Below are 21,366 nucleotides of genomic sequence, written 5' to 3'. Positions count from 1 at the left end.
TTTTCAAACGTTCAAATTTTAATTTCAGAGCGCGCCCGGTTCTGTTCACCGGTCGTTATGTGGTGCACATTGTGTACACATAATGACACACAAATTCTAGAACGGTACCCGGTACCGAGACGTGGTGACCGCCCGCCATTTGGTTATCTTTCAGCAGACGCACACAAGCACCGGAGCTCGTCGCCCCAACCGCCAGAACGATGGAGAACACCGCCGAGTCCGCCGCCGACGTGTCGGCGCTGCATTCCAACATCAAGAGCAAGGGCACCAACAGCTACTACTACGCGCACAAGAAGCGCGAGGACGTGGAGATCCACGAGTGGGACGGCAAGGCGGCGCCGCGGCTGCTCAAGACGCAGTCGCTGGCGGCCTCGGCGCCCGCGGAGGTGACGCAGACCATCACCAACTACGCGTGGGCCGACGGCAAGAAGCGCGTGTCCGTGTACCTGACGCTGCCGGGCATCGGCGCTCAGAGTGAGGAGGACACGCACGTGGACTGGACGGCCACGAGCCTCACGGTCAAGATCAAGAACTACGAGGGCAAGACGCGCCTGCTCTCGGTGCCCAAGCTCTACGACGAGATCTCGGACGTCAAGACCAAGCGCAAGGACGACCAGCTCGTGCTCCAGCTCGTCAAGGCTAAGGAGCTCAGCTGGCACTCGCTCAAGAAGGACGCGTAGATCCGTCCAGCATCCCCCCGCCCGCTGTAGGAACAAAGAGAGAGAGAAGCACAAATGTAATTAGAACAGACAAGGAGTGGCGTCGTAGGCTACGGGCGGCAGCAAACACACACACAATCTGGAAACACGGTACTCTTTTTATCTATGATGGCGTTGCTGTTGGGCTCAGTCGTATCTCACGTCCGTGGTGTACAGAATTTCGCTGGCGTCGTCCACAAGGTGAACACGGAAGTACGTCCGTGTCATGTGCACCGACATGAAGCCATGTGTCAAGGCCGCGTGCACGAGATCCGGGCTGGCGCGGGCGTTCGGCTGCAAGCTGTGGATCCGATAGCCACCAGCGCCGGAGACGAAGTAGTTGCGGACTGAGCCGTCGGTGTCCACCTTTCGGACGTGTTGCATCGAGTGGTCGTGGCCGTTGAAGTACGCGTGCACCTTGTACTTCTTCAGCATTGGATCCAGCATGTCGATCAACTCGGGCGTGTCCGCATTGCCAGCGAAGCTGTACACGCCCCAGTGGCCCATCACGATTGTCCACATTCGCTCCACTCCTGCAGGCTTACCAGCGCTCAGTGTTTGCTCGATCCACTCATACTGCGACTGCCTTGTCTTCGCCGATGACTGCTCATTCATGCGCTCCGTACAGCGGAAGTCCCGAGGTTCGCGACCGCAAACAAGATCGCAAGCGTCAATGACGACAAGCCTCAAGATCGTTTTGGGAGCCACGGGACGGTCGATCGAGTAGTAGCGGCGAGGCATGTACCACAACGAGTCCTTCTTCTCGGCGTACTGAAGCATCGCGTCGACTGATCCTTCGCAGTCATGGTTACCAATTCTGTCCGCGAATAAGCAATCTTAGTCTTCGAGTTTCGTGTCGATAGGTATCAGGCTACAGCAAGAAGCCATGAAAGCGTTGACTTACGTCACATACCACGGCACTTGCAGACTGGGATGCGTGTACATCTGCATCAGAGCAAAATAACAACACCCTATTAGCATCATCAAGCACATGAATACACTGTGGTACGGCGCATTTTACCTGCTCAAAGTTCGTCGAGAGCAGCGGGTCATTCGGAGACTCAATTCTGCCCAACAAAATGTCCATCAGCCTCCTTCCACGCGAGTACTTCACTTTCAATAAAGCATACTAACCCGTGGTCGTAAATCTGGTCTCCTGTCGAGAGTACGAAGGCCGGGGGCGGGTCCATCGTGGCCGTGTAGTTCTCGAGCGCCACCGCCACCTTGGTCTGGTTCTCGTCGCCCGTGCCGAAGTCTCCGAACGCGATGAAGTTGGTAGCGTCCGGGAATCCGTCAAGGATGGAGGGCTGCTCGTTGTAGTTCCTCGCCTTGGTCGCCGCCTGCTTCCCCGCCGATGTAGCAGGAGCCACGTGCCAGAAGAAGAGCACGAAAAGCATCCAGACGCCGAGCGATCCCAGCGCGATGAGCTTCACCCAGCGCTCGTAGTTGGCGGCGCCCGGGAAGGCCACACTCCACGCGCCATTGCCGCGGCGCACGGCCGAGTGCCGGTCCTTGCCGTCGTCGTGCTCCTCGCGCTTGCGCAGCCCCGCCTCTAGCTGCATAGTCGTCCTTGTGTGCTCAATCGACCGCGTCAGTTGCAAAGGGTTACGCTGGCGCCTCGTCTATGCTAGACGAGTAACCCTCATCTGCTGGGTTCAACCGGTACAACGGACTCGGTTGTACCGGTATCATAATACACGACGATGAAGGCGCTGGGCGTGATCCCGGCACGGCTGGCCTCCACGCGATTCCCGGGCAAGCCGCTGGCCGAGTTCTTCGGCAAGACCATGATCGAGCACACGTACGCGGCGGCAGTGGGCTCCAAGATGTTGTCGAAGGTGGTGGTGGCCAGCGACAGCGAGCGGGTGCTGAACGTCATCCGAGACGTTGGTGGCGACACGGTGCTCACTGGCGCCTGCAACACGGGCACGGACCGCATCGTGCAGGCGCTGCACCTGATGGGACCCGAGGAGCTGAGCGAGTACGACGTCGTGGTCAACATCCAGGGCGACGAGCCAGGCGTGAACCCGAGACACATCGACCTGTGCATCAAGGCCCTGCGCGGTGCCGGGCCCGACAGCGTCATGAGCACGCTCGCTACGCCCATCTTCGACGAGCGAGACGCGCGCAGCCGAGACGTCGTCAAGTGCGTCGCCGACCGCAACAGGTACGAATTGCGTGCATGTATGCATTGGCATTTAACAATTGACAGGTCTAACCGAGTTCGTTGTTCAGCAACGCGCTCTACTTCTCTCGAGCGATGATCCCGCACTCCAAGAGCGGCGAGTTCTCGCCCGAGACGACGTCGTATCTCCGCCACGTCGGCATGTACGCCTTCCGCAAGGACTTCTTGCTCGAGTTCCCGGCGCTGCCGCCGTCCGACCTCGAGGAGTCCGAGGACCTCGAGCAGCTCCGCGTGCTGTCGGCGGGCTACCGCATCCGGCTAGTGCAGGTGGACTCGACGCTGCCCGGCGTGGACACCCGCGCCGACCTCGAGCACTTGAAGGCGCACTGGCCTGAAACAAGGAACTAGATAGACATATCACCCATACCCAGCGTAGGGTCCTCAACGCTCATTGCCCAATTCCCCCAATAGATTCGTGTCCCTTCGACCCATGTGTACCTTGACAACCCATCTGGGTCGTACTTAGTCGGGTGCTAGGTAAATGTTAACAGCAGGAGTCTGATCCGTCCGTCTTCCATTTCTCGCTTGGGACGACTGTAGAGAGGAGAGAAGAGAGACCATGGGAGACGACTGGGAGCCGGACTTCTCCGCGTCGGCCACGGGCAACGCCGTGCTGGACGCGGCGCGCGGCGTGACGGGCTCGGGCGCGGCGGCCTCGAAGGAGCAGGGTGGCACCGAGTGGACGCGCCTGGAGCTGTGCGTCATCGCCAGTCTGCAGCTGGCGCTGGTGCTGGTGGCCTACCGCCTGGACCGGTCGCAGCACCCCGTGCTGATCTCCGAGTCCGCCGTCGCCATCTTCTTCGGCGTGCTGGTGCGTGTGCACAGAGGACGGAGGGGGAGGAGAGCGAAGATTCGGGTGCTGACCTTTGTTTGGTGTTGACATTTTTCTTTGGGCAGTTTGGCGCCGGCGTGCTGATCTTCTACCCGATGGTATTATACGACTACCGAGATACAAGGTTTTATTGTTTGTGGATTTTTTGGACTGAGGAGAAGTTGCTGCTGTGATGCAGGAATCGCTGAACAATGGCATGGACCCGGAGGTGCTCTTCTACGCGTAAGTTGGTGGCTGGATTGGGTGGGTAATTCTGGGTGGCTGATGTGTACTGACGACGACTTATGACTTTTATGGCGAATAGATTGCTGCCGCCGATTATCCTGGAGGCAGGGTTTAATATGAAAAAGAGGGTATGTGTGGAGCCTTGGTGTAGATTTTGATTTCATAGGGGAAGAAATTGGTAGCTTATGAGGATGTGCATCGATGTGTTCATCTGATAACACCAGGGGTTCTTCTCCAACTTCAACGCGATCATGCTGCTGGCTATCGTCGGAACGCTGATTGCAACGTTCATCACGGGCGGTGTGTTGATCTGGCTGGGAGATATGGGGCTGATCACCCAGCTGACGGCGGCGGAGGCGTATCTGTACGGAGCTCTTATCTCGGCTGTGGACCCGGTGGCTACGCTCTCGGTGTTCAAGAAGAATGGCGTGCCTCCCCTTCTGTTTAACCTTGTCTTTGGCGAAAGCATGCTAAATGACGGCGTTGGTGAGTTATTCGCGCAGTTATTTGTATGAATGTTTTTGAGGTTGCTGACAGTTTTGTTATTCTGTTTACCTGCAGCTATCGTGTCCTTCACACTATTCCAGGGCCTGATTCGGAATGGCATTGCTGATGTCACCTTGAACAATGCGGGCCTCATTATCATCAAGGTGTTTGGAATTGGGTTCGGCTCCGTCGGACTCGCAGCTGTTGTGTGCTTCACTTCAGCATTTTTGCTCAAGCAAGCTGACCCAGTGCTGCAGCAGTACCCGTCCTACGAGATTTCTATCGTGCTGCTTTCGGCGTACTTGAGTTACGTGATTGCCGATCTCGTTGGGATGAGCGGCATTGTTGCGTTGTTCTTTTCGGGTGTGTTGATGAGTCACTACCACCTGTACAACATCGCTGACGAGAGCGCTACGGCTCTACGGCATCTGCTGACTACATCGTCCTTCATGGCGGAGAACTTTGTGTTCATTTACATGGGTATGAGCGTGGTTGCGTACTCGGGTTACTTCACATGGGATTGGGGCTTCATTCTCGCCAACATGGTCGCTTGTCTATTGGGTCGTATGCTCAACACGTTTCCGATGTGCATGCTTGCGAATCTCTGTCGATCGGAAGACAACAAGATCCCTTGGAGCTACATGGTGGTCATTTGGTTTGCTGGACTTCGTGGTGCGATTGCTTTCGCGCTGGCACTCAACGTGTATACTCCGAATCGTGTTCACGCGAGTGTAATTCAGAGTACGACTCTATTCACCGTCATGTTTACCACTCTGGTAAGTTCTGCGTGCGAAATTCAGGGCAAGAGAAGGACGCTAACTGGTATGTGCGTCGTTGACAGGTGTTTGGAATGGGCACAAGTCCAGTGTTGCGCTACTTTGGCCTGACGGCTACGCAGGAGCAAGAGCGCGAGTTCGATGAGTACGTTAACAACAAACGTGGTTTGTTGGTAATTATCAGTACACTAACTTCAGTGTTGTTGTTGTATTGGAGTAGCGAAGGTGCACATGAGCGTTTGCTTTCGGATGACGATGAACACGACGCGGATACTTCGTTCCGCCCGATCGACCGTTCACTTCCTCGCCGCAACATTAGCGGCATTCACGGCGTCTGGGAGCGTATCGACGAAAAGTACCTGAAGCCGCTCTTCGGTGGCCGCCCTCGTGATCAACAGCACCAGTCGGAGTCGACAGCCGCCGAGCTCAAGCGTAGAGCGATGGGTTCCTCCACTGCAACTTCAAGTCCCAGAAATCGCAGCCGAAGTCAGAAAGACAAGCAGAGCCCCGCACTATCACCGCCCAACCCGCCGTCATCTCCCGTGTCACGCATGTCATTAGCTGAGATCGCGGAGAACCACGACAACGCCGAGAGCGTCGTGTAGCTGTTGTAGCCACAAAGTGTAGCCATGTCCAGTTGGAACTACAAAAAAAATCCATTTTTAAAATCTAGAACGGATCTGATCGTTCTAGATAAATCCTTTCGAGCATCATGTTCCTCTCTTATCGCATTCAGCAATAATGGAGGCGGGCGGCGGCATCTCCGACGAGATGATGGCGCTGTACGAGGCGCAGCGTCGCGCCCACGAGACGGTGCTGACGCTGCAGGCGCAGATCGAGGAGGAGGAGGCCGTGTACCTGGAGGAGACGCCGCACGGCAACATCATCCGCGGCTGGGACGGCTTCATCGACTCGAAGCAGCCGCGCAAGGACGCCAACCCCAAGAAGATCAAGCCCTACAGCGAGGCGGAGCACCTCTTCTCGGGCTGCTGCTTCTACGCCAGCATGGCGGGCGAGCCCAGCCTCGACCAGGTGGACCTCTACGGCACGACCAAGGACGCCACTCGGGGCCGCAAGCTCACGGTCACCCTGTCGGTGGGGAAGACGGCGGGCGGCGCCTCGAGCAGCATCAGCGGCGTGGTGGATGGGGCGGCTGCACACAGCACTCACGCGGCCTACAGAGGAGGCAAAGGCTCCAAGCTCAATTCGGTGCAGAAGACAGCAAAAGCTCCGACGCATCTTGCTGCAGGCAAAGGAGCAGCAACGTCGAGCTACCAGCACAGCAAGGCCTCAAAGCTCAAGAAGAGGAAGAGGGAAGCGGAGGCTGCTACTAGTGCTAAAGCACATGAGACGGCGGGACAGACGGCGGCAGCTACAAGTTCAACGGCGGCACCACCTCCTGCAAGTGACTTTCTTGATGTGCTCTAACCTAATGACAAAGCAGTGTTTCTTTCTAACGATAGTTTTCGAGCAAGCTGCGGCAGCGTCGAGGTGGAGAATGAAGCGTGTAAATCTTTCTTTGAGGGAGTCTTATACTAATAAACAGCGGAATCAAGAAACAGGCAGGACTAACGACTGACATCACGCCGCACCTGGCTCGCTCGCAGGCATTCAGCTGGCTAACTATCGAGCTGAGCAGTGCCTGCCGATGGGTTAAGTTGTGCTCACTTGGATGTGTCGAAAGACGCGAGCAATACCTCCAAGTCCTTCGTCGTCTGGCGGAAAAAGCCGTCATAGTTGAACTGCAATCGACAAGGCAACGCTCAATTAGCCACCGAACACCAGCAAGGCGCCATGAATCATCACGAGCGTACCTCAAAAATGTAATCCAGCTGCTGTGGTGGCACAGTGATGTCCGGGAACTTGGCATAGCCCTGCATTGGGAAACACATAAAACATAAGCCAACAGCTATCATCTTAAGCGAGTGCAACAGTTGATCAGACGTACCCTTAGGCGATCGTCAGCGGTAGCCACGGCCTCCACAGTGCCCTGGAGGCTCTGGAAGAGGTGCGAGATACTGTTCCAATGCAGATCCAGCTGCGACCTCAACTGCGTCATGTATTCTCCGTGCGAGAGAATCGCTTCAGACGGCACAGGTGTGGCACCAAAACTGGATGCGAGTGCGTTGATCGAGTTGTATGCGTAGGCACCCATGCCAATAACATCGTTCGACTCGCGTTGCTGAGACAGCGGCATCGCCAGAATACCTGCCTTCATTTTGGAGCACTCCACCATTACTTGCTTAAACTTGATCAACAACGCGTCCATTTCGCTCTCGAAATCCGAAAGGTTTGCTTTCAAACGACGGTAGACCAGTGTCATACCCGGAATGCTCTTTTCCTCGTCAACAATCCGACGTTGAAGAACAACGACGCAGCTCAGAATCGATCGAATGTGCTTCTTGAGAAGCTGGGATAAGCGCGTACGGTGCAACCGCACACGGAGAAGCAAATCGCTTGAGCAAGGAACGCCAGCTCCTTCGTAGATGGAGCACAACACGATGAACGCATCAAAATCACCTTCATCAATAGATGACGTGTGGTACGAAGTGCGCACGCCCCATGAAAGCTGTCCAATACGCTGAATCGACTGACGCACGAGCAGCAACGTATCCAACACACCGCCTTGTGCAGCAGCGATGTCTGCAGCTTCCCTTGCGGATGTTGATGACGACGGTCCCTTTTCAACATCGTCTTCCTCATCTGTTTCTGAGTTGACTGGGCTGTTCTCACCTCCCATTGACGTTGGCGGGGTCTTCGTTCCCACTCCCCAAGAAACGAGCGACGAAAAGAACGAAGCGTTATCCGAGCTTGACTGCTTCTTTGGTGCTGGAACCATCGCTCGATTTGCTACAACGAGCTGGTTCTCTGCGTTGGCATCATTTTCTGAATTGCCATCGTCGAGTAGTACGATACGATCTTCATCGTTGTTAGAGGACGAGACCTTCTGAGTCAGACTTTCCTTGCGACCTGAACCAGGTCCTGCCACGACAAGTGCACTGCTCATTTCTGACGGAGATTCGTCCTCGAGCAATTCAATCTTTGCATGGCCCTCAGGCTCCTCCTCGCCATTTTCTAGCTGCTTGTACTTTCGTCCATCTTCGATAAAGCCTCCACCAAGCGCAGCCGTGACATATCTACAAATGGAGCTATTTTCTTCCACCCACAACCCCGTGGCCTGCTTGAATTGTTTGTACATCTTCTGCACGTGTAACGGATCAGCGCTCGCATACATGCGCTGAATGGGCTCCACACACGCACCAAAATCACGAGCAAGGTAGCCTTCAAGCGGCAGCACCTTGCTAAAACTCCAACGCCAAGCCTTCTCCTGGTTCGGCTTCAGACGGTCAAGCTCACGAACGCCAATGCGCGTGAGCTGACTCACCTCCTTACTAATTTCAGTCTGCACCGCCTCCAGCGACTGCATCAAACGGCGGACTTCCTCTCCACCAGGTCCATACACAAGCAAATCGCCTCCAGGGCCAGCGAGCTGTCGAGCTTTACGGCACGACACAAGAAGATCTGCGAGCAGTTTCAGCAACCCGTGCAGCTTCGTGAAAGCGTCGAACGTTTCCTCTCGGACCTCCTTCCTGAGCGACACAACGCCCGAGTTACTTTGCTGCAGGAAGTCTGAGGGCGTGATCGCCACTTCATTCGGGTTCGAGTTGCGTCGAAGCTGGCGCGTGAGCACCGTCGGCACCTGCGGCTTCGCCTCGGTATCGCAGAACACTGCTGTGCGGGTCATCTCTTCCTCCTCCTGGTCCGTCAAAAGCAGCGACGGCAACGAGTCCTGCGGCGAAATTGCGGCCTGGTTCTGAGGGAAGAGCTCTCTGCAAGCACAAACAGCAACAGCAACAACAACGGAAACGTTACAACGACGAAGCTCAGTGAATAGCGAGCAGCGTGAACGTACTTGAACGACGGCGTGGTGAGCAGCACCTCGAGCATCTGGCCGGACTTGCTGCCCATGGCGTCCTTCATGCCCGCGTGCTGCTGCGACTGCAGGTTGCTGATGGTGCAGTCCGCCGGCGTGTTGGGCGTGTTGCGCAGCACGTAGAAGAGGAACTGCACGCCGTGCATGAGTCCGTCCGTGCCGCGCGCCTCGAGCGTGTGCAGCTGCTCCCTGGCGGACGAGTGGGCGCGCTCCGTCTCGATGGTGGGCAGCACGCGCGTCTCGATGACGTTGCGCACGTCCTTGAGCGTGCCGAGCAGCGAGCGCTCGCCCGTGCCCGAGTGGAAGAGCCCCTGCTGGCCGTGCTGCAGCCTCAGGACGTAGCTGTGTCTGCGCCGCACCTCGATGAGGATGGACTCGGTGGTGCACGTGGCCGGCGCGAGCGTGCGCATGGCCCAGTCCTTGAACTCCTCGAGCAGCAGCGTGCGCGGGTCGTTGAGGTAGCCCGAGAAGGTGAAGGTGCGGTCGTAGCGCTCGCGCTGGTAGGCGCAGATGCTCGAGATGATGGCCTCGGCCGGGTTGCGCAGCAGGCCCACGACGTCCTGCATCTTGCGCAGGTACGAGTTCTCGTCGAAGTCCGAGATGGTGGGGTTGTGCAGCGGGTAGAAGTTGTCGTCCATCTTGAGCGCCGTGGGGAGGTCCTCCTCGCTCACCTCCATGGCCTCGCAGTAGGCCTGGTGCACGAAGCGCATCTGGTCCATCTCGAGCTGCGAGTAGCTCTTGCTGAACGGGTTCAGCCGCAGCCCCCAGTTCGACATGGCGGCGGCGTTATCTGTCGGCTAATGCGCAGCGGAGAGAGAGAGTGGTAGGTAGGTAGATAGAGAGGTGAGATGCGGGCGGTGGCGTCGGCCGTTCCTTCTTCTCGCCTTCTCGACTGCTTCTGGTTCCTGCGGAAATCTCAGTGTTTGGTCTGGCGCGGGTGGCGAACAGCTGTCGCCGAAGTCATTGGCGATGGCAGGTTATCGTGTTTGGCGGACGTATACAAACTGCCGTAGTGAAGCGGATGGCGGAGTTGACGCCCCCGCTGACCATGGTGGTGGCGCGTGGAAGAGGCGGGTGAGATGTCTATTGTGGCAAGGGGAGGCGTGGAAGGAGCCGTGTTGTGGGTCGTGGTAGAGCTCAGTTAGCTGGAACTTCGGCTAACACGTCCAGACACGCGTCAGCAAGGGCGGTTGCGCCTTGCAGATTAAACTGAGAATCTCAGTCAGCTCAGTCTGAGATGGCACGTTACTCGATCGGCTGCACAGCCAGCCGCCGCGCGAATAAGTCCGCCCGCAAACACAGCGGCATTTTGCCTGGCTCATCGCTGCAGCAGCACATTACGCAGAGTCGAGGCGCGCATGACCTCATCGTGTTACGAACGCCGTTACCTCCAGGGCTGGTATCACCTTACAGAGGGCGATACTGATTTGAACCTGAACGGCGCTCACAAGCTTGGGCAGGTTCGGCCGCGCCCGTGGTTCAACGTCGCACAATATGCGGGAGCTCAAGCTCGACGCTGCAACGCACGCGCGACATGCTGCCGCCGCTGCAGTGCGAACGATTTGAGCGAGACGAGCCTGGCGCGAGGCGATGACAAGGCCCACCGAACTTTGGGCCGAAGCGCTCCGATCGCAGCAGCTCCATAACTGTGCGCTCTGCTGCATTGACGGCCGCGCGTGACGGCAAGCAGCTGGGACCTCACGTTGAACCTCTTCATGGTCACGAGAAGCTCTCGAGAACGTAGCGGCAGAGGAGCTTCTCACTCTTTTTCGCGCCGCCAGTTCAAAATGTAGCCATCTTTCTCGAGGTGCATGTTGAAGTGGCGGTGTCAGACTTTGAAAACGGTTTTTCGCTGTTAGTTTCGGCAAAACGGCCCTGGTGACCGATGGGCAACGCCGTGGGGGTGGTGCTCTCACCACAGCGCACCGAGACGCTCCGGCGCGCGTCGCACGCCGCTTTCGAGCACGGGCGCGTTGCTGCAGTCGTTGCGCACGTCGGACTCGTTCGGGTGATCCGCGTCGCCGAGAGATGGTATGCCGTTGTGGATCAGCGCGTCATCTCTCGCGTTCACCGGGTCGTGGAGCAGCAAGTCGTACGCCGGGTTAACCTCCTCGCGGATCACATCGAGGTGGCGTCGAAGCTGTGGTTTGTGAAGAGCATCTCCACTACATCCATCGCCGAGGCCTTCGACATCGACACAAAAGAGTGCGTGCCAACATTGGTGTTTGCAATAAGCTGTCAATGGCATCGATTATTCATCTGGGAATGGCGATGTTTTATTGTTGCTCCTTAGTGTTCGAAAAGTGCAAGTGAGCAAGCGCGACTACGAGGTGTACAATTGCGGCCCGGAGCTCTTGGATGTGCCATCGTGGAACAAGGTAGCCCATGTACTCGAGCTAAAGAACCCGGAAGTGATCGACTTCCTGCTCAACAAGTGTCGCTGGACGGTGTGGCAACCGCCTACTTCCTGGCGCGTGAAGGTGGACCAGATATTCAATGTGACTCTACACATTGCGGTGCGCCAGCAAGGATTCCTCACGGGTGAGATTCGCGTTGTGCGTCTGCGTCTTGGACGCAAGTGGGTCGGCGCGCACCACCTGAGCGAGGACATGGCGCACCCGATGAAAAGCCAGTGGCTGCACCGAGTGGACTACGAAGTCGGCGACCAAGTGCATACTGCCGAGAGTGAGTTTTTCCAGGCTGTGAAGGCTGCGTGGGAGGACTATTTAGCAGAATTGGCCAAACTGCCCAAGGAGGAGAAGGACGACGATGACACAGGGGGGCCCTTCCCGTACGATGAGCAGGAGAAGAGAACGTCGCTGAGGATACGGTACTTGCTGGATACGTCGCTTGAAAACATTCTCAACGACCGCCGCACCATGTTCCGAATGCCGCATCAATACGAGCTGTGGCGGATGGAGCAGGAAGATGCTCCCGAACACCGGCAAGATTGCCTCGAGGATCGGATGATCGGGCCTCTTTTGCATGGACCTATCGACGAACTGTTTGAGTTGTACGAAGAGAAGGGCATGGCTGCAGAGGACGTCGATGTACAATGGTCGTAGCGAAAAAATGTACTGTTCGTTATATCCTTACTGCCGTTTGCCTGCCGCTGCCCGGCCCTTAGGAAACTTGTCCAGCAGCAGAACGATCTGCTTCAGGTCGTACTTCTCCGCCGCAGCTAGAAACTGAACCTGCCCAACCTCGTGCGGAGTGAGATCGCGCTGGGGAGGGTCGCTCTTTAGCGCCATGCCCTCCTTGATCAACGTCGCGAGCTCCGCGACGCCGTAGTTGATATTGAAGTTGTGCATCAGGCCGTCCTGGACCTGCTTGGCGAGTCCCCACCGACGCTTCTCTCGCTGCTCTTCTCTAGCATGAGCATTCAACGCATCAATCTGCTCCTCCGCTTTGACTCGCCAAGGCGCTCCTCGCTCTCGCCGATGCACTTCGCCAGCCGACGGGTTGAACGGGACCTTGATTTTGGACGCCTCGGTCAGCAACGCCGTCGATTCTCGATGTCCCGCACTCGACACCAGGTCTCCAGACTGCTCCATCTCCATGATAAAGGTCGATAATATGCTCAGAAGCGCTCAAGACCAGGGGTAGAGGCCATATTTATCGGCCACTTCAACACATGTACCATGCACTAATCCGGTAACCTACACTAATCCCTCACAGTAGTGACGGCCATCACTTAGGCTGAGCAATGGGCCGGAACCGCAAGGGGCGACAATGCGGCGGCTACGGCTCGAAGAAGGAGCGGTGCGCGACACGAAGGCAGCTGCAGGCCAATGACACAGTAACTGACCGGTTTACTGCACGGCAGGTTCGTGCTGCTGCGCCGTTGGCAGCAGGAGGTGGCCAAAGTCACGCGCAAGAACGCCCAAAGCAGGCAAGCACTGGCGGACCAGCACAGACGCGCCGAGACTAACGATGCAGTGCGCCGCAGAGTGCGCGTGGACGTCCTGACGGCCTGGACCAACGCGCGCCTGAAGGACGACCACATCGAGCGCATCAAGCGCGAGGGCGCGATCTCCATCGCCTCGGAGCTGCAGAAGACGTCGGTGGTGGGCGAGTTCTCGTCGCTGCAGGAGCGGTGGGCAGTTATTTGCTACTGGAAAATGACTGTGACTACTGCCGGTCGTGGCTAACCAGCCATTGCTGGCTCTGGGTGTGTTCTACACAGGTGCATCTACGAGATCGCACGGTCCTTTGACCTCTACAGCTCCTCGTGCGAGTTCACGCAAGCGTTCTTCGCGTCTTTCGAGCCCTGGATGGTGTCGAGGCTGGCGGAGCTGACAACGGCGTTCAAGACCATGAGTGACGGCAATGTGCAGTTGTTGCTACTGCAGCCGACGGAGCACCTGACCATCGGCTTCGTGCGGGACGAAAAATCCTTGGCCCCGCTGTTCGACGAGGCGGAGGTGGATCACCGCATGGCGTGGCAATTCGCGCCCGGTCAGGTGATGGAGCACGAGGCAGAGTCGTGGGAAGACCTGGACGTCGAAGACGTCGACATCGTGCAGACGCAGGAGGAGGTGCGGCTGCTGTCACTGAGTCTCGTGTCGTGCCTGGGCCTGTCCAGCCGCTTCCTCACACAATTGACGACAACACACCCGCACCTCGAGCACCTCAAGATCGTCGACTGCTTCGACGCCGCGGCGGGCGAGCAGGGCGCTGCGCTGCTGCAGCAGCTCGCCAAGTCGCGGTCGCTCAAGACGCTGCACTTCTCGTGGTGCTGCTGGCTGACCACCGAGATCCTCGTCACCTTCGCGTACCAGCTGCTCGAGCCGCCCGTGTCTCCGCTCCAGGAGCTGCACGTATCGGACTGCTTCGACGTGCTGGGCGACTACGTGCAGTCCGTGTTCAACGAGCTGCTGCCCCGCATAAATGTATCCATCTGACGTCGGCGCGTCATTAAATCCCATGTAACTACATATACCTGTTTAAAAATAAAAATATTCACCACCCAGGTTTTTCTCAGCCATATCATCTGATCTAGGAACGGGCACAAGCCATGAGCATCTCGGGGCCGCTCTACCGCCGCACGCCGCGGCTGTTCAACCGCAGCAAGCCCGGCGAGTGGGGCCTGGTCTGGTGCGAGCTGGCGCTGGAGCGCGGGGAGCTGCTGGTGGCGCTGGACCCCGACGGCCGCAGCCGCATCGCCTCCATCCCCGTCAAGGACTGCGAGCTCGCGCACGTGCGCAGTGACGGCCGCGACTGCATCGAGCTGACCATCAACCGAGGCAAAAAAGAGACCTTCTCGTCGCACGAGTCCAGCCACGATGTGGATTGGTGGTAGGGTGCACGAATTAATCTATAAAACTCTTGTTGTATCATTTTTTTTACTTTGAAAAAAAAACTTAAATACTTATATATGCTTTATTATTTTATTGTTTTATTTGTTATGTGGCAGGATGACGACGCTGATTGCAGTGAAGAGGGACCTGGAGAGGGGTGTGAAGCCTCATATCTCGCTGGTGACGCCTCCGGTGTCGGAGCCGACCACCAGGCCCAAGCACATGCGGCGTCCGTCGTCGCAGCTGACTCTGAATCTGAACTTGGCTGGCACTGGAACTGCTCCGGCCAATACCCTGAGCGGGGCGGGGCTGGGTCGACCCACGCTGAGACGACGCAAACCGGCGTTGGCTACTTGTGAGACGCTCTTCGAGCGCTTCACCATCTACGAGACGCCGGCGACGTACTTCGTCGTGTGCTCGGACCGCCATTATTCGCGGTTCAGGATGATCGAGCTGGATCGGATGGTGGAACGACCGAAGAAGCTGGAGGAGGTGTTGAAGGAGGATAAGCGGGTCTATGACTGGGAACAGATGGAAGCGAGGTTGCAGGCGCTCGCGGAACTTGCTCGTGTGCACGGTACTGGGGATTTGGTGAGGGCGTTCACGGCTGTGGCGATTGTCGGCTGCATCCATTTCTTGCGGGGATACTACTTTATCTTTGTCACGCAGCGACGCAAAATTGGAAATATTGGCGGTAACTCGATTTACGGCATTTCGGCTACGCAACAACTAAATCTAAGTCGACCTGAAGAAGATCAAAGCGCCTGGACTCGACTAAACCGATGGTTCAACCCCAGTGCAGAGGAAGAAGCCGAGGCGCGCTACCTTGGACTATTTCACTTCTTGGATCTTACCAAGGACTTTTACTTCAGCTATTCGTATGATATCACCCATACACTGCAGCACAACATGACTAGTGAACATTCTGATCCTGCGGAGATGTTCACGTGGAACTCGTATCTGACACGGGAGTTGCGTTCGAGTTTGAGTGGTGGAGCTGCTGCTGATTTGATCGTGCCTCTTGTGCTGGGGTGCTATGAGCAACGCAAGTGCTCCGTTTTCGGGCGCCTCGTGAGCATTGTTCTATTAGCACGTCGCTCACGACACTTCGCCGGAACTCGATATTTAAAACGTGGCGTAGCTGACACTGGCAAAGCTGCAAACGATGTCGAGACTGAGCAGATCATTGAAGACGAGAGCATGGGCCCTGGCAAATTTAGTTCGTTTGTGCAGCACCGCGGATCAATTCCAGTGTTCTGGTCGCAAGAGACATCAGCAACATTGCCGAAGCCCCCAATCGTGCTCAACCGCGTCGATCCAACATACACCGCGACACAGAAGCACTTTGCCGACCTATTTTCCCGCTACGGGTCGCCTATTGTCGCGCTGAACCTGGTCAAACAGTCGGAAAAGAAAGAACGCGAGGTTATTGTCGGCAATGAATACATGAATGCTGTGGAGTACCTAAACAGCTTCATGCCTCCAGAACATCGCGTGCGTTACGTGGCGTTGGATTACTCTCGGTTGTCAGGACCCAAGCAAAAGGGGCTTAACGTACTGCATTCGCTGGACAAGGTAGCAGTATGGGCCCTCACGCAGACAGGTTTCTTTTGCAGTGCGCCTAAGCGACAGATCAATCAAAATGGCAACCGGCGCACGGCCCAAGCCTTTTATCCGAATCCACCATCCGAACCATGGGATGCATTCACTGTGGCTAGCAATCTTCAACGAGTTGGAGAGGACAGTGAAGAGGTGTCTCCAGCTGACCCACCTCCTTCTCCGACAATTACAAGAAATTCGGGGGATTGGCTTGAGCAGCGAGGCATTTTACGAACAAACTGCATTGATTGCTTGGACCGCACAAACGTGAGCCAGTTTAGTGTTGGAATGCGTGCATTGGGGCAGCAGCTTTATGTGATGGGAATCAAGAACACACCACTTCTGGAAAGCCGCTCACAACTGGTTCTCGTGCTGATGAAACTCTATTCGTTGATGGGTGACGCAATCTCAATGCAGTACGGTGGATCGGAGGCCCACAAAAACGTGAAGAACAGCGCTGCCCGGGAAAATGTCAAGCATCGCGAGCTCCTTACATCTATTCGACGGTACTACAGCAACTCGTTTACAGATACTGCGAAGCAGGACGCAATCAATATCTTCCTGGGTCATTTTGTGCCGAAAGAAGATTCGCCGCCGTTGTGGGAGCTTGATTCGGATTACTATCTGCACAACTTCGAGGTGCGCAACGGAATGGCTGCCTGTGAAAATGTGCGCCGTAATCTTGCCTTTCACGCTGAAAATAAGCGAAAGGCGTTCGGAGAGTTTTACGGCATCCCACCTATGCAGCTCTCGTGCTGCTCGTCGTCAGAAATCCTAGATGACGATAGTGAAGGATCGAACGACAGCGATGACGACGAGTCCGTCCAAAATGTACTGGTATTAGCAACGCGTGATCAAGCAAAACGTGACGCGTATATTCAGGAGTGCAGAAGGGTACTGGATGACTGGTGGAAGGAGCCCTTGGACGCATTCGAGCGACCTAAGTATTGCTTGCCGCCTCCAGATGAAAGAGCACCGTGTGCATGTGACCAGATTATTCGAAGAGGGAGCAAAGGAGAACTTTTGGTCGATTCAACCGTGGATAATTCAAAGCAAGCCGGTGCTGGAAATCGAAAAGCGTCACTTCGATCTCCGTGCTCGGACGACTTTTTGCATATGTATCATCCAGAGGAACTGACAACTTTCGATAAGGTGCTTGGGTACAAATTTATGCTGCCTATGGAAATATCGGACGAGGTGACTGATAAAGAGAAACGTCGATCAGAGAGTGCAGTTGTGGCGCATCTAACATCTGCGCCATCATCGTCGTCAATTTCTGGTTTGGCACGCGTCGATGAGGAAAATCTCTCAGACTTAGAGCAGGCTACTCGACGAGGGCAACAAAAGCAAGGCAACAGATCTTATCGAAGCATGAGCGCCCCCGACATCGGAGAGGAAGTGGGATATTCACCCCAAATGAACCGTAGATCTCGGGACAATACACGCGAACATAAGCAAGGGCATCAGGAAGATTATACAAGTATCAGTGGATCCGAGTCTCGCCGTGCGTCTCGTTCGGCTCTGGCTGAAGCAATCAACAAATATGGAGGCCATGGATCAGCAGCTCTCAAGACTGTTGTAAAACGCAAGGACGACCAAGTGAGCATTGAGGATTACGTACTGAGCCGAGGGTGCGTGCACTCCGAGTTGAGCGGTGGCTGATGTAATCCACTGGCAAGACGATAACTTGTGTTTCTTTATTGTAGGCGCCGCAAGTTTGTTGGTGATTGCTCCACACCCACAGCTGACTCTGTGTACCAGCAGTACGCTTGAAACTTCCTTGTATAAATGATGTGACTTCGTTGGCTTTACTGACATTCTTGTGGTAGATACGTACTTGGGATGCAGTCGCCCCAGATTTGGGAAAGTGACAATGAGAGCGTAAAAATGTACTTCGAGGCGTACATGCGAGATAACCGCATCAGCCCCGATGATGCCCGAAGCCTCCGTGATGCTCAAGTTCGAGCTGGCGCAACGTTCAAACTTCAAACTGGACCGTACACAGGTCTCGAGCAAAACGTGAAGGCACGCGTTCTGGTTGCCAAGAAGCTCAAAACAGAGCCCGAGGACAGAAAGTATGGATTCTGGAATTATGCTTTTCAGGGGGGTCGAGCTACTTACTGTATATTTTTCGTGTGAAATGTGTGTAGATTGTTCGAGGAGACGTTAGATATGAAGAAGCTCGTGCAGACCGGCGACGCCTCAGTTCCAGCGGAAAGTTTGGAATTGTACAAGACTTTCTTTGATGAAGAGTTGCCAAATGTGGAGATTTACCGACCAGCAAAAAGCACTGCGCCACCAGTGTCTGTGTCCGTCGATTTGACACCTCCAGTAGCCAAGCGGTGCACCTCAGCTACAGCGCTCTCTTCAGAGCTCGCCAAAAGTATTCAACGATTGTCATTGGTCAAGAAGAATCGTACACGGTTCAGCGGTGGTGACCTTATCTCTGTTGGCCCTCTGTTCAAGATGGACGGTGGCAAAGATCGTGACTTCATCGTGTTCAACGAAGCTGCAGCAGAAAATTCGTTCGGCGAGGTGACACGGAACGAAACGGAACTGTCGTTCTACTCCAAATAAGGTCATCTGCATGTGTTTATTTGATGCAAGCGAACACTAAATGCTAAGGCTCAATATATTACACTAACTAGGCCGCTGGTCGTACGAGAGAGAGTGACTGCATTACTTCTTCGTCGACGATGTCGATCGTGTGATCCTGATCTTCATCTAAAAGTTTATGCGTGAGTGTATTCTCCTCCCTGTCCTTTGACTTCCGTTTCCACCTCTTTGGCGAGGCGGTGAAACTTGTGCTGCCCTCGTTGCTGCAGCAGCTACTACTGCCGGCGGATTCAAGTCGCTGGTTTCGAGGTTGACTTCTGCGCCATCCCCGACGTTGTTTTTTACGCCGACCATGTCCATGCGTACTCGGCACACTTTGCCTCCGGCCGCGCAATCTGCAGGCACAACCACCCGACTCCGCTGCACTTTCAGTTCCTGATGAGTGATGACCACTTGTTGAAAATGTGGATGTTAGCTGGGAAAACAATCTCGAGCGCCTGGAAGCCTTAGATTTGGCTTGTGACTGCGTTGTTACTTGGTGACTTTGCTGAGGGTAAGGCTCGTCGTCGGAGGTTACTGCGGTCTCTTCCAGCATCGCCAGCGGCTGGCAGAGATTGATATTGTTGTCATCGAAGAAGTACATGGCGTTAGAATCTTCAAAACTGCGTTCGTGGCGGATGTGGTGCAAGAAGCCGGCATCCATCAGAGCACGACCAAGCCGAACGCCTTCACCGCGTGAGTGAATCACTTCCAGGTCTTCCAGGCGCTCAACCATATATTCTCCTGTGAAGCACTTCTCCATAGGAATCACTTGACACCCGGTGCCTGATCGACCGAAGTCTTCACTTAAATCCTGAGCTAGAACAGACAACATCTCTTCCTGAATTGACTCAAGCGCAGTAACAATTTGTTGCATCGTTGGGCGCATGCTGGGGTTGTTGTGCCAAGCAGTTGTGATGATTTCTCGCAGCTTTGGGTGAAAAGTTTCATCGGGGCCCGTCGGGTCAGCTTCATCGAGGGGTGGGCGGCATCCATTCAATACACCCTCGAACACTAGCATCGGGTTCGACACCGGGTACTTTTCGCGGTCTGGATACAAGATGTCCCAGAACGTGATCGCTAACGAGTACACGTCTGCTGCTTCGCCGTACGTGGCCAACCCTGTCCGACATCCGATCATCTCCGGGGGCATGTAGCTCACTGTGCCAGTGACTGTCATCTTGATTTGAGGTGGAGCTGGTATTGTCATGTTAGGATTTGGAGAATCGGTGGAGGCTAAAGTCCCGATTGATGTTTGGGGGTCATCAGCCTTGATGTTTTCATTTGTCGAGGGTAGGCTACGTGGTAGGCGACGAGAATCGCCGAAGTCTGTAAGCTTGACGCTGTTCTCATTGTCCACCAGAAAGTTGGCGGGTTTGATATCGCGATGCAGAAACGGTGGATTGAAACTGTGGATGTAAGCAACGGCTCGAGCGCAGTCGAGCATGTACGCGATATTAAGTATCATTTGCTGTCGATCAAGAGATTCGATAGCTGCAACATCACCGTCAAGGTCAAGTAGGTGCCGAGTTGCGCGGCGTTTAGAGCGTGCTTTGGCTTGTGTGTACAGAACGTCTTCCAGTGAACCTTGGCATAGCTCGGACACGAGGCAGATAGTTGGAGGACATACGCACATACCAAAGAACTTGACAATGTTCGGGTGGCGCAGTGATGCACAAAGCGCAGCTTCGTGTGAAAACTCAGCCACGACCTCTTCCGTGAAACGAGACGGCGTGTACACTTTCACCGCGACGAGTTTGCGCTGGCGCAGTTTGCCGCTAAACACGGCAGCGCTCGATCCCGCGCCAATTTTGCGACGAAGCTCCAGATGAGCGAAATCGATCAGGAAGTCGCGGTGCATCTCGATCAGGGTGTGAATTCTACTTGTCGAGATGGCTTCATCCAAATGCGTTGGTCCCGATTGACTACCCGCTTGCTGAATAGCGCACACACGCTCCCCCATACCCCTCCAGTACTCGGTATCGGCGCGGAGCAAACTCCAAATGAAAAGTGGGCTCAGTGATGCCCAGGTCACCGCCACATACGACGTGGCCGCGAATGCGTCGGAATCGCTTGCGTAGTTCTGGAGTAGAGTGTTAATGAATGCGAGCACGTGGTAGACTATGATGTAACCACCATGGATTCGTAGCGTCTTCGGGTTTGCTCGACCTGCCGGCGGGTTGATGAAGCACACGTACACCACAAAGATCAGCAGAAGCGGACGAATGATCAGTCTGACGAAGTAAAACAACGTCGTCTCGTCCGGCAGGAAGTGAGTGAGCAGCCACACGATCGGAATCGTGTACGACGCCAGCAGAATCGACTTGGCGACAGCGCGGCGAAGTGCCGGTATGGACACGCTTTTCTGACAAAGGAAGACGAGTGCCAACACGAAGACGAATTGTCGACCAGAGTAGAAGATTTCACTGTCAAGATTGGGAAATTTGGTGGTGTACAGCTTGACGTTGAGTGCGATGCAGAAGAAGACGGCGAATCCGCCCGTGACAACGGCGAGGATCCACAGCAGCGGCTCGAACGCCGGGAGGATGACTTTGCGTGTGGCTTCGGCATTGCCCTTGAAGGCGACGTGGCGATTCACGCGCAGGTAGGCGAGCAGCAGGAGACAGAAAGAGCACAGGATGCTGTATCCGACGAGTGCGATGATCTGGCTCAAGTGCACTCGCTTGGACGCTGGGGTTGTCATCCGAACGAACGGGACCCGACGTCGGTGCCTAG

The 21,366-nt window shown here is 55.5% G+C and overlaps 12 protein-coding genes across 13 annotated transcripts; 8 read left to right on the top strand and 4 right to left on the bottom strand.

Annotated features, from left to right (window-relative positions):
* Positions 1-200: 200 nt before the first annotated feature.
* IUM83_03364 (HSP20-like chaperone) lies at positions 201-680 on the top strand (the record flags this gene model as incomplete). The annotated part of the gene is made up of 1 exon (XM_067927356.1): positions 201-680. The coding sequence occupies one exon, from the start codon at positions 201-203 to the stop codon at positions 678-680; it is 480 nt and encodes a 159-aa protein (XP_067791717.1).
* Positions 681-845: 165 nt separating this feature from the next.
* Positions 846-2,260, bottom strand: IUM83_03363 (Tartrate-resistant acid phosphatase type 5; the record flags this gene model as incomplete). The annotated part of the gene is made up of 4 exons (XM_067927355.1): positions 846-1,515; positions 1,603-1,643; positions 1,720-1,765; positions 1,833-2,260. 4 exons carry the CDS (start codon positions 2,258-2,260, stop codon positions 846-848), a joined length of 1,185 nt encoding a protein of 394 aa, XP_067791718.1.
* Positions 2,261-2,401: 141 nt separating this feature from the next.
* IUM83_03362 (3-deoxy-D-manno-octulosonate cytidylyltransferase) lies at positions 2,402-3,231 on the top strand (the record flags this gene model as incomplete). Its single annotated transcript, XM_067927354.1, has 2 exons — positions 2,402-2,865; positions 2,934-3,231. 2 exons carry the CDS (start codon positions 2,402-2,404, stop codon positions 3,229-3,231), a joined length of 762 nt encoding a protein of 253 aa, XP_067791973.1.
* A 211-nt stretch (positions 3,232-3,442) lies between these two features.
* On the top strand, positions 3,443-5,807 carry IUM83_03361 (Sodium/hydrogen exchanger 3; the record flags this gene model as incomplete). Its single annotated transcript, XM_067927353.1, has 8 exons — positions 3,443-3,694; positions 3,781-3,813; positions 3,894-3,937; positions 4,020-4,068; positions 4,165-4,426; positions 4,502-5,202; positions 5,268-5,347; positions 5,423-5,807. 8 exons carry the CDS (start codon positions 3,443-3,445, stop codon positions 5,805-5,807), a joined length of 1,806 nt encoding a protein of 601 aa, XP_067791720.1.
* A 136-nt stretch (positions 5,808-5,943) lies between these two features.
* Positions 5,944-6,630, top strand: IUM83_03360 (Chromatin modification-related protein MEAF6; the record flags this gene model as incomplete). The annotated part of the gene is made up of 1 exon (XM_067927352.1): positions 5,944-6,630. The coding sequence occupies one exon, from the start codon at positions 5,944-5,946 to the stop codon at positions 6,628-6,630; it is 687 nt and encodes a 228-aa protein (XP_067791719.1).
* A 236-nt stretch (positions 6,631-6,866) lies between these two features.
* On the bottom strand, positions 6,867-9,912 carry IUM83_03359 (uncharacterized protein; the record flags this gene model as incomplete). Of its 2 annotated transcripts, none has more annotated exons than XM_067927351.1 (3): positions 6,867-6,944; positions 7,017-7,076; positions 7,151-8,401. In XM_067927351.1, the coding sequence occupies 3 exons, from the start codon at positions 8,399-8,401 to the stop codon at positions 6,867-6,869; spliced, it is 1,389 nt and encodes a 462-aa protein (XP_067791903.1). The 2 variants fall into 2 exon arrangements, with proteins under 2 accessions (XP_067791903.1, XP_067791902.1); XM_067927350.1 differs by lacking the exons at positions 6,867-6,944; positions 7,017-7,076; positions 7,151-8,401 and adding exons at positions 8,421-8,440; positions 8,707-9,032; positions 9,116-9,912.
* A 1,109-nt stretch (positions 9,913-11,021) lies between these two features.
* Positions 11,022-12,201, top strand: IUM83_03358 (Ribonuclease P protein subunit p30; the record flags this gene model as incomplete). Its single annotated transcript, XM_067927349.1, has 2 exons — positions 11,022-11,341; positions 11,430-12,201. 2 exons carry the CDS (start codon positions 11,022-11,024, stop codon positions 12,199-12,201), a joined length of 1,092 nt encoding a protein of 363 aa, XP_067791904.1.
* Positions 12,202-12,228: 27 nt separating this feature from the next.
* Positions 12,229-12,696, bottom strand: IUM83_03357 (DNA polymerase epsilon subunit 3; the record flags this gene model as incomplete). Its single annotated transcript, XM_067927348.1, has 1 exon — positions 12,229-12,696. One exon carries the CDS (start codon positions 12,694-12,696, stop codon positions 12,229-12,231), a length of 468 nt encoding a protein of 155 aa, XP_067791894.1.
* A 146-nt stretch (positions 12,697-12,842) lies between these two features.
* On the top strand, positions 12,843-14,040 carry IUM83_03356 (Polyphosphoinositide phosphatase; the record flags this gene model as incomplete). Its single annotated transcript, XM_067927347.1, has 3 exons — positions 12,843-12,898; positions 12,963-13,232; positions 13,323-14,040. The coding sequence occupies 3 exons, from the start codon at positions 12,843-12,845 to the stop codon at positions 14,038-14,040; spliced, it is 1,044 nt and encodes a 347-aa protein (XP_067791895.1).
* A 113-nt stretch (positions 14,041-14,153) lies between these two features.
* On the top strand, positions 14,154-15,214 carry IUM83_03355 (Phosphoinositide phosphatase; the record flags this gene model as incomplete). Its single annotated transcript, XM_067927346.1, has 3 exons — positions 14,154-14,434; positions 14,553-15,013; positions 15,177-15,214. 3 exons carry the CDS (start codon positions 14,154-14,156, stop codon positions 15,212-15,214), a joined length of 780 nt encoding a protein of 259 aa, XP_067791896.1.
* A 161-nt stretch (positions 15,215-15,375) lies between these two features.
* Positions 15,376-18,612, top strand: IUM83_03354 (Phosphoinositide phosphatase; the record flags this gene model as incomplete). The annotated part of the gene is made up of 5 exons (XM_067927345.1): positions 15,376-16,866; positions 17,626-17,666; positions 17,742-17,798; positions 17,865-18,110; positions 18,186-18,612. 5 exons carry the CDS (start codon positions 15,376-15,378, stop codon positions 18,610-18,612), a joined length of 2,262 nt encoding a protein of 753 aa, XP_067791897.1.
* Positions 18,613-18,932: 320 nt separating this feature from the next.
* Positions 18,933-21,334, bottom strand: IUM83_03353 (TKL protein kinase; the record flags this gene model as incomplete). Its single annotated transcript, XM_067927344.1, has 2 exons — positions 18,933-18,986; positions 19,127-21,334. 2 exons carry the CDS (start codon positions 21,332-21,334, stop codon positions 18,933-18,935), a joined length of 2,262 nt encoding a protein of 753 aa, XP_067791898.1.
* Between the last annotated feature and the right edge of the window lie 32 nt (positions 21,335-21,366).

Source organism: Phytophthora cinnamomi (genome assembly GCF_018691715.1).
Source record: "Phytophthora cinnamomi strain GKB4 chromosome Unknown Contig38, whole genome shotgun sequence".
In the NCBI taxonomy this organism is placed as follows: Eukaryota; Oomycota; class Peronosporomycetes; order Peronosporales; family Peronosporaceae; genus Phytophthora; species Phytophthora cinnamomi.
Note: the sequence above shows the minus strand (reverse complement) of the source record. Positions and strands in the feature narration are given on the sequence as shown.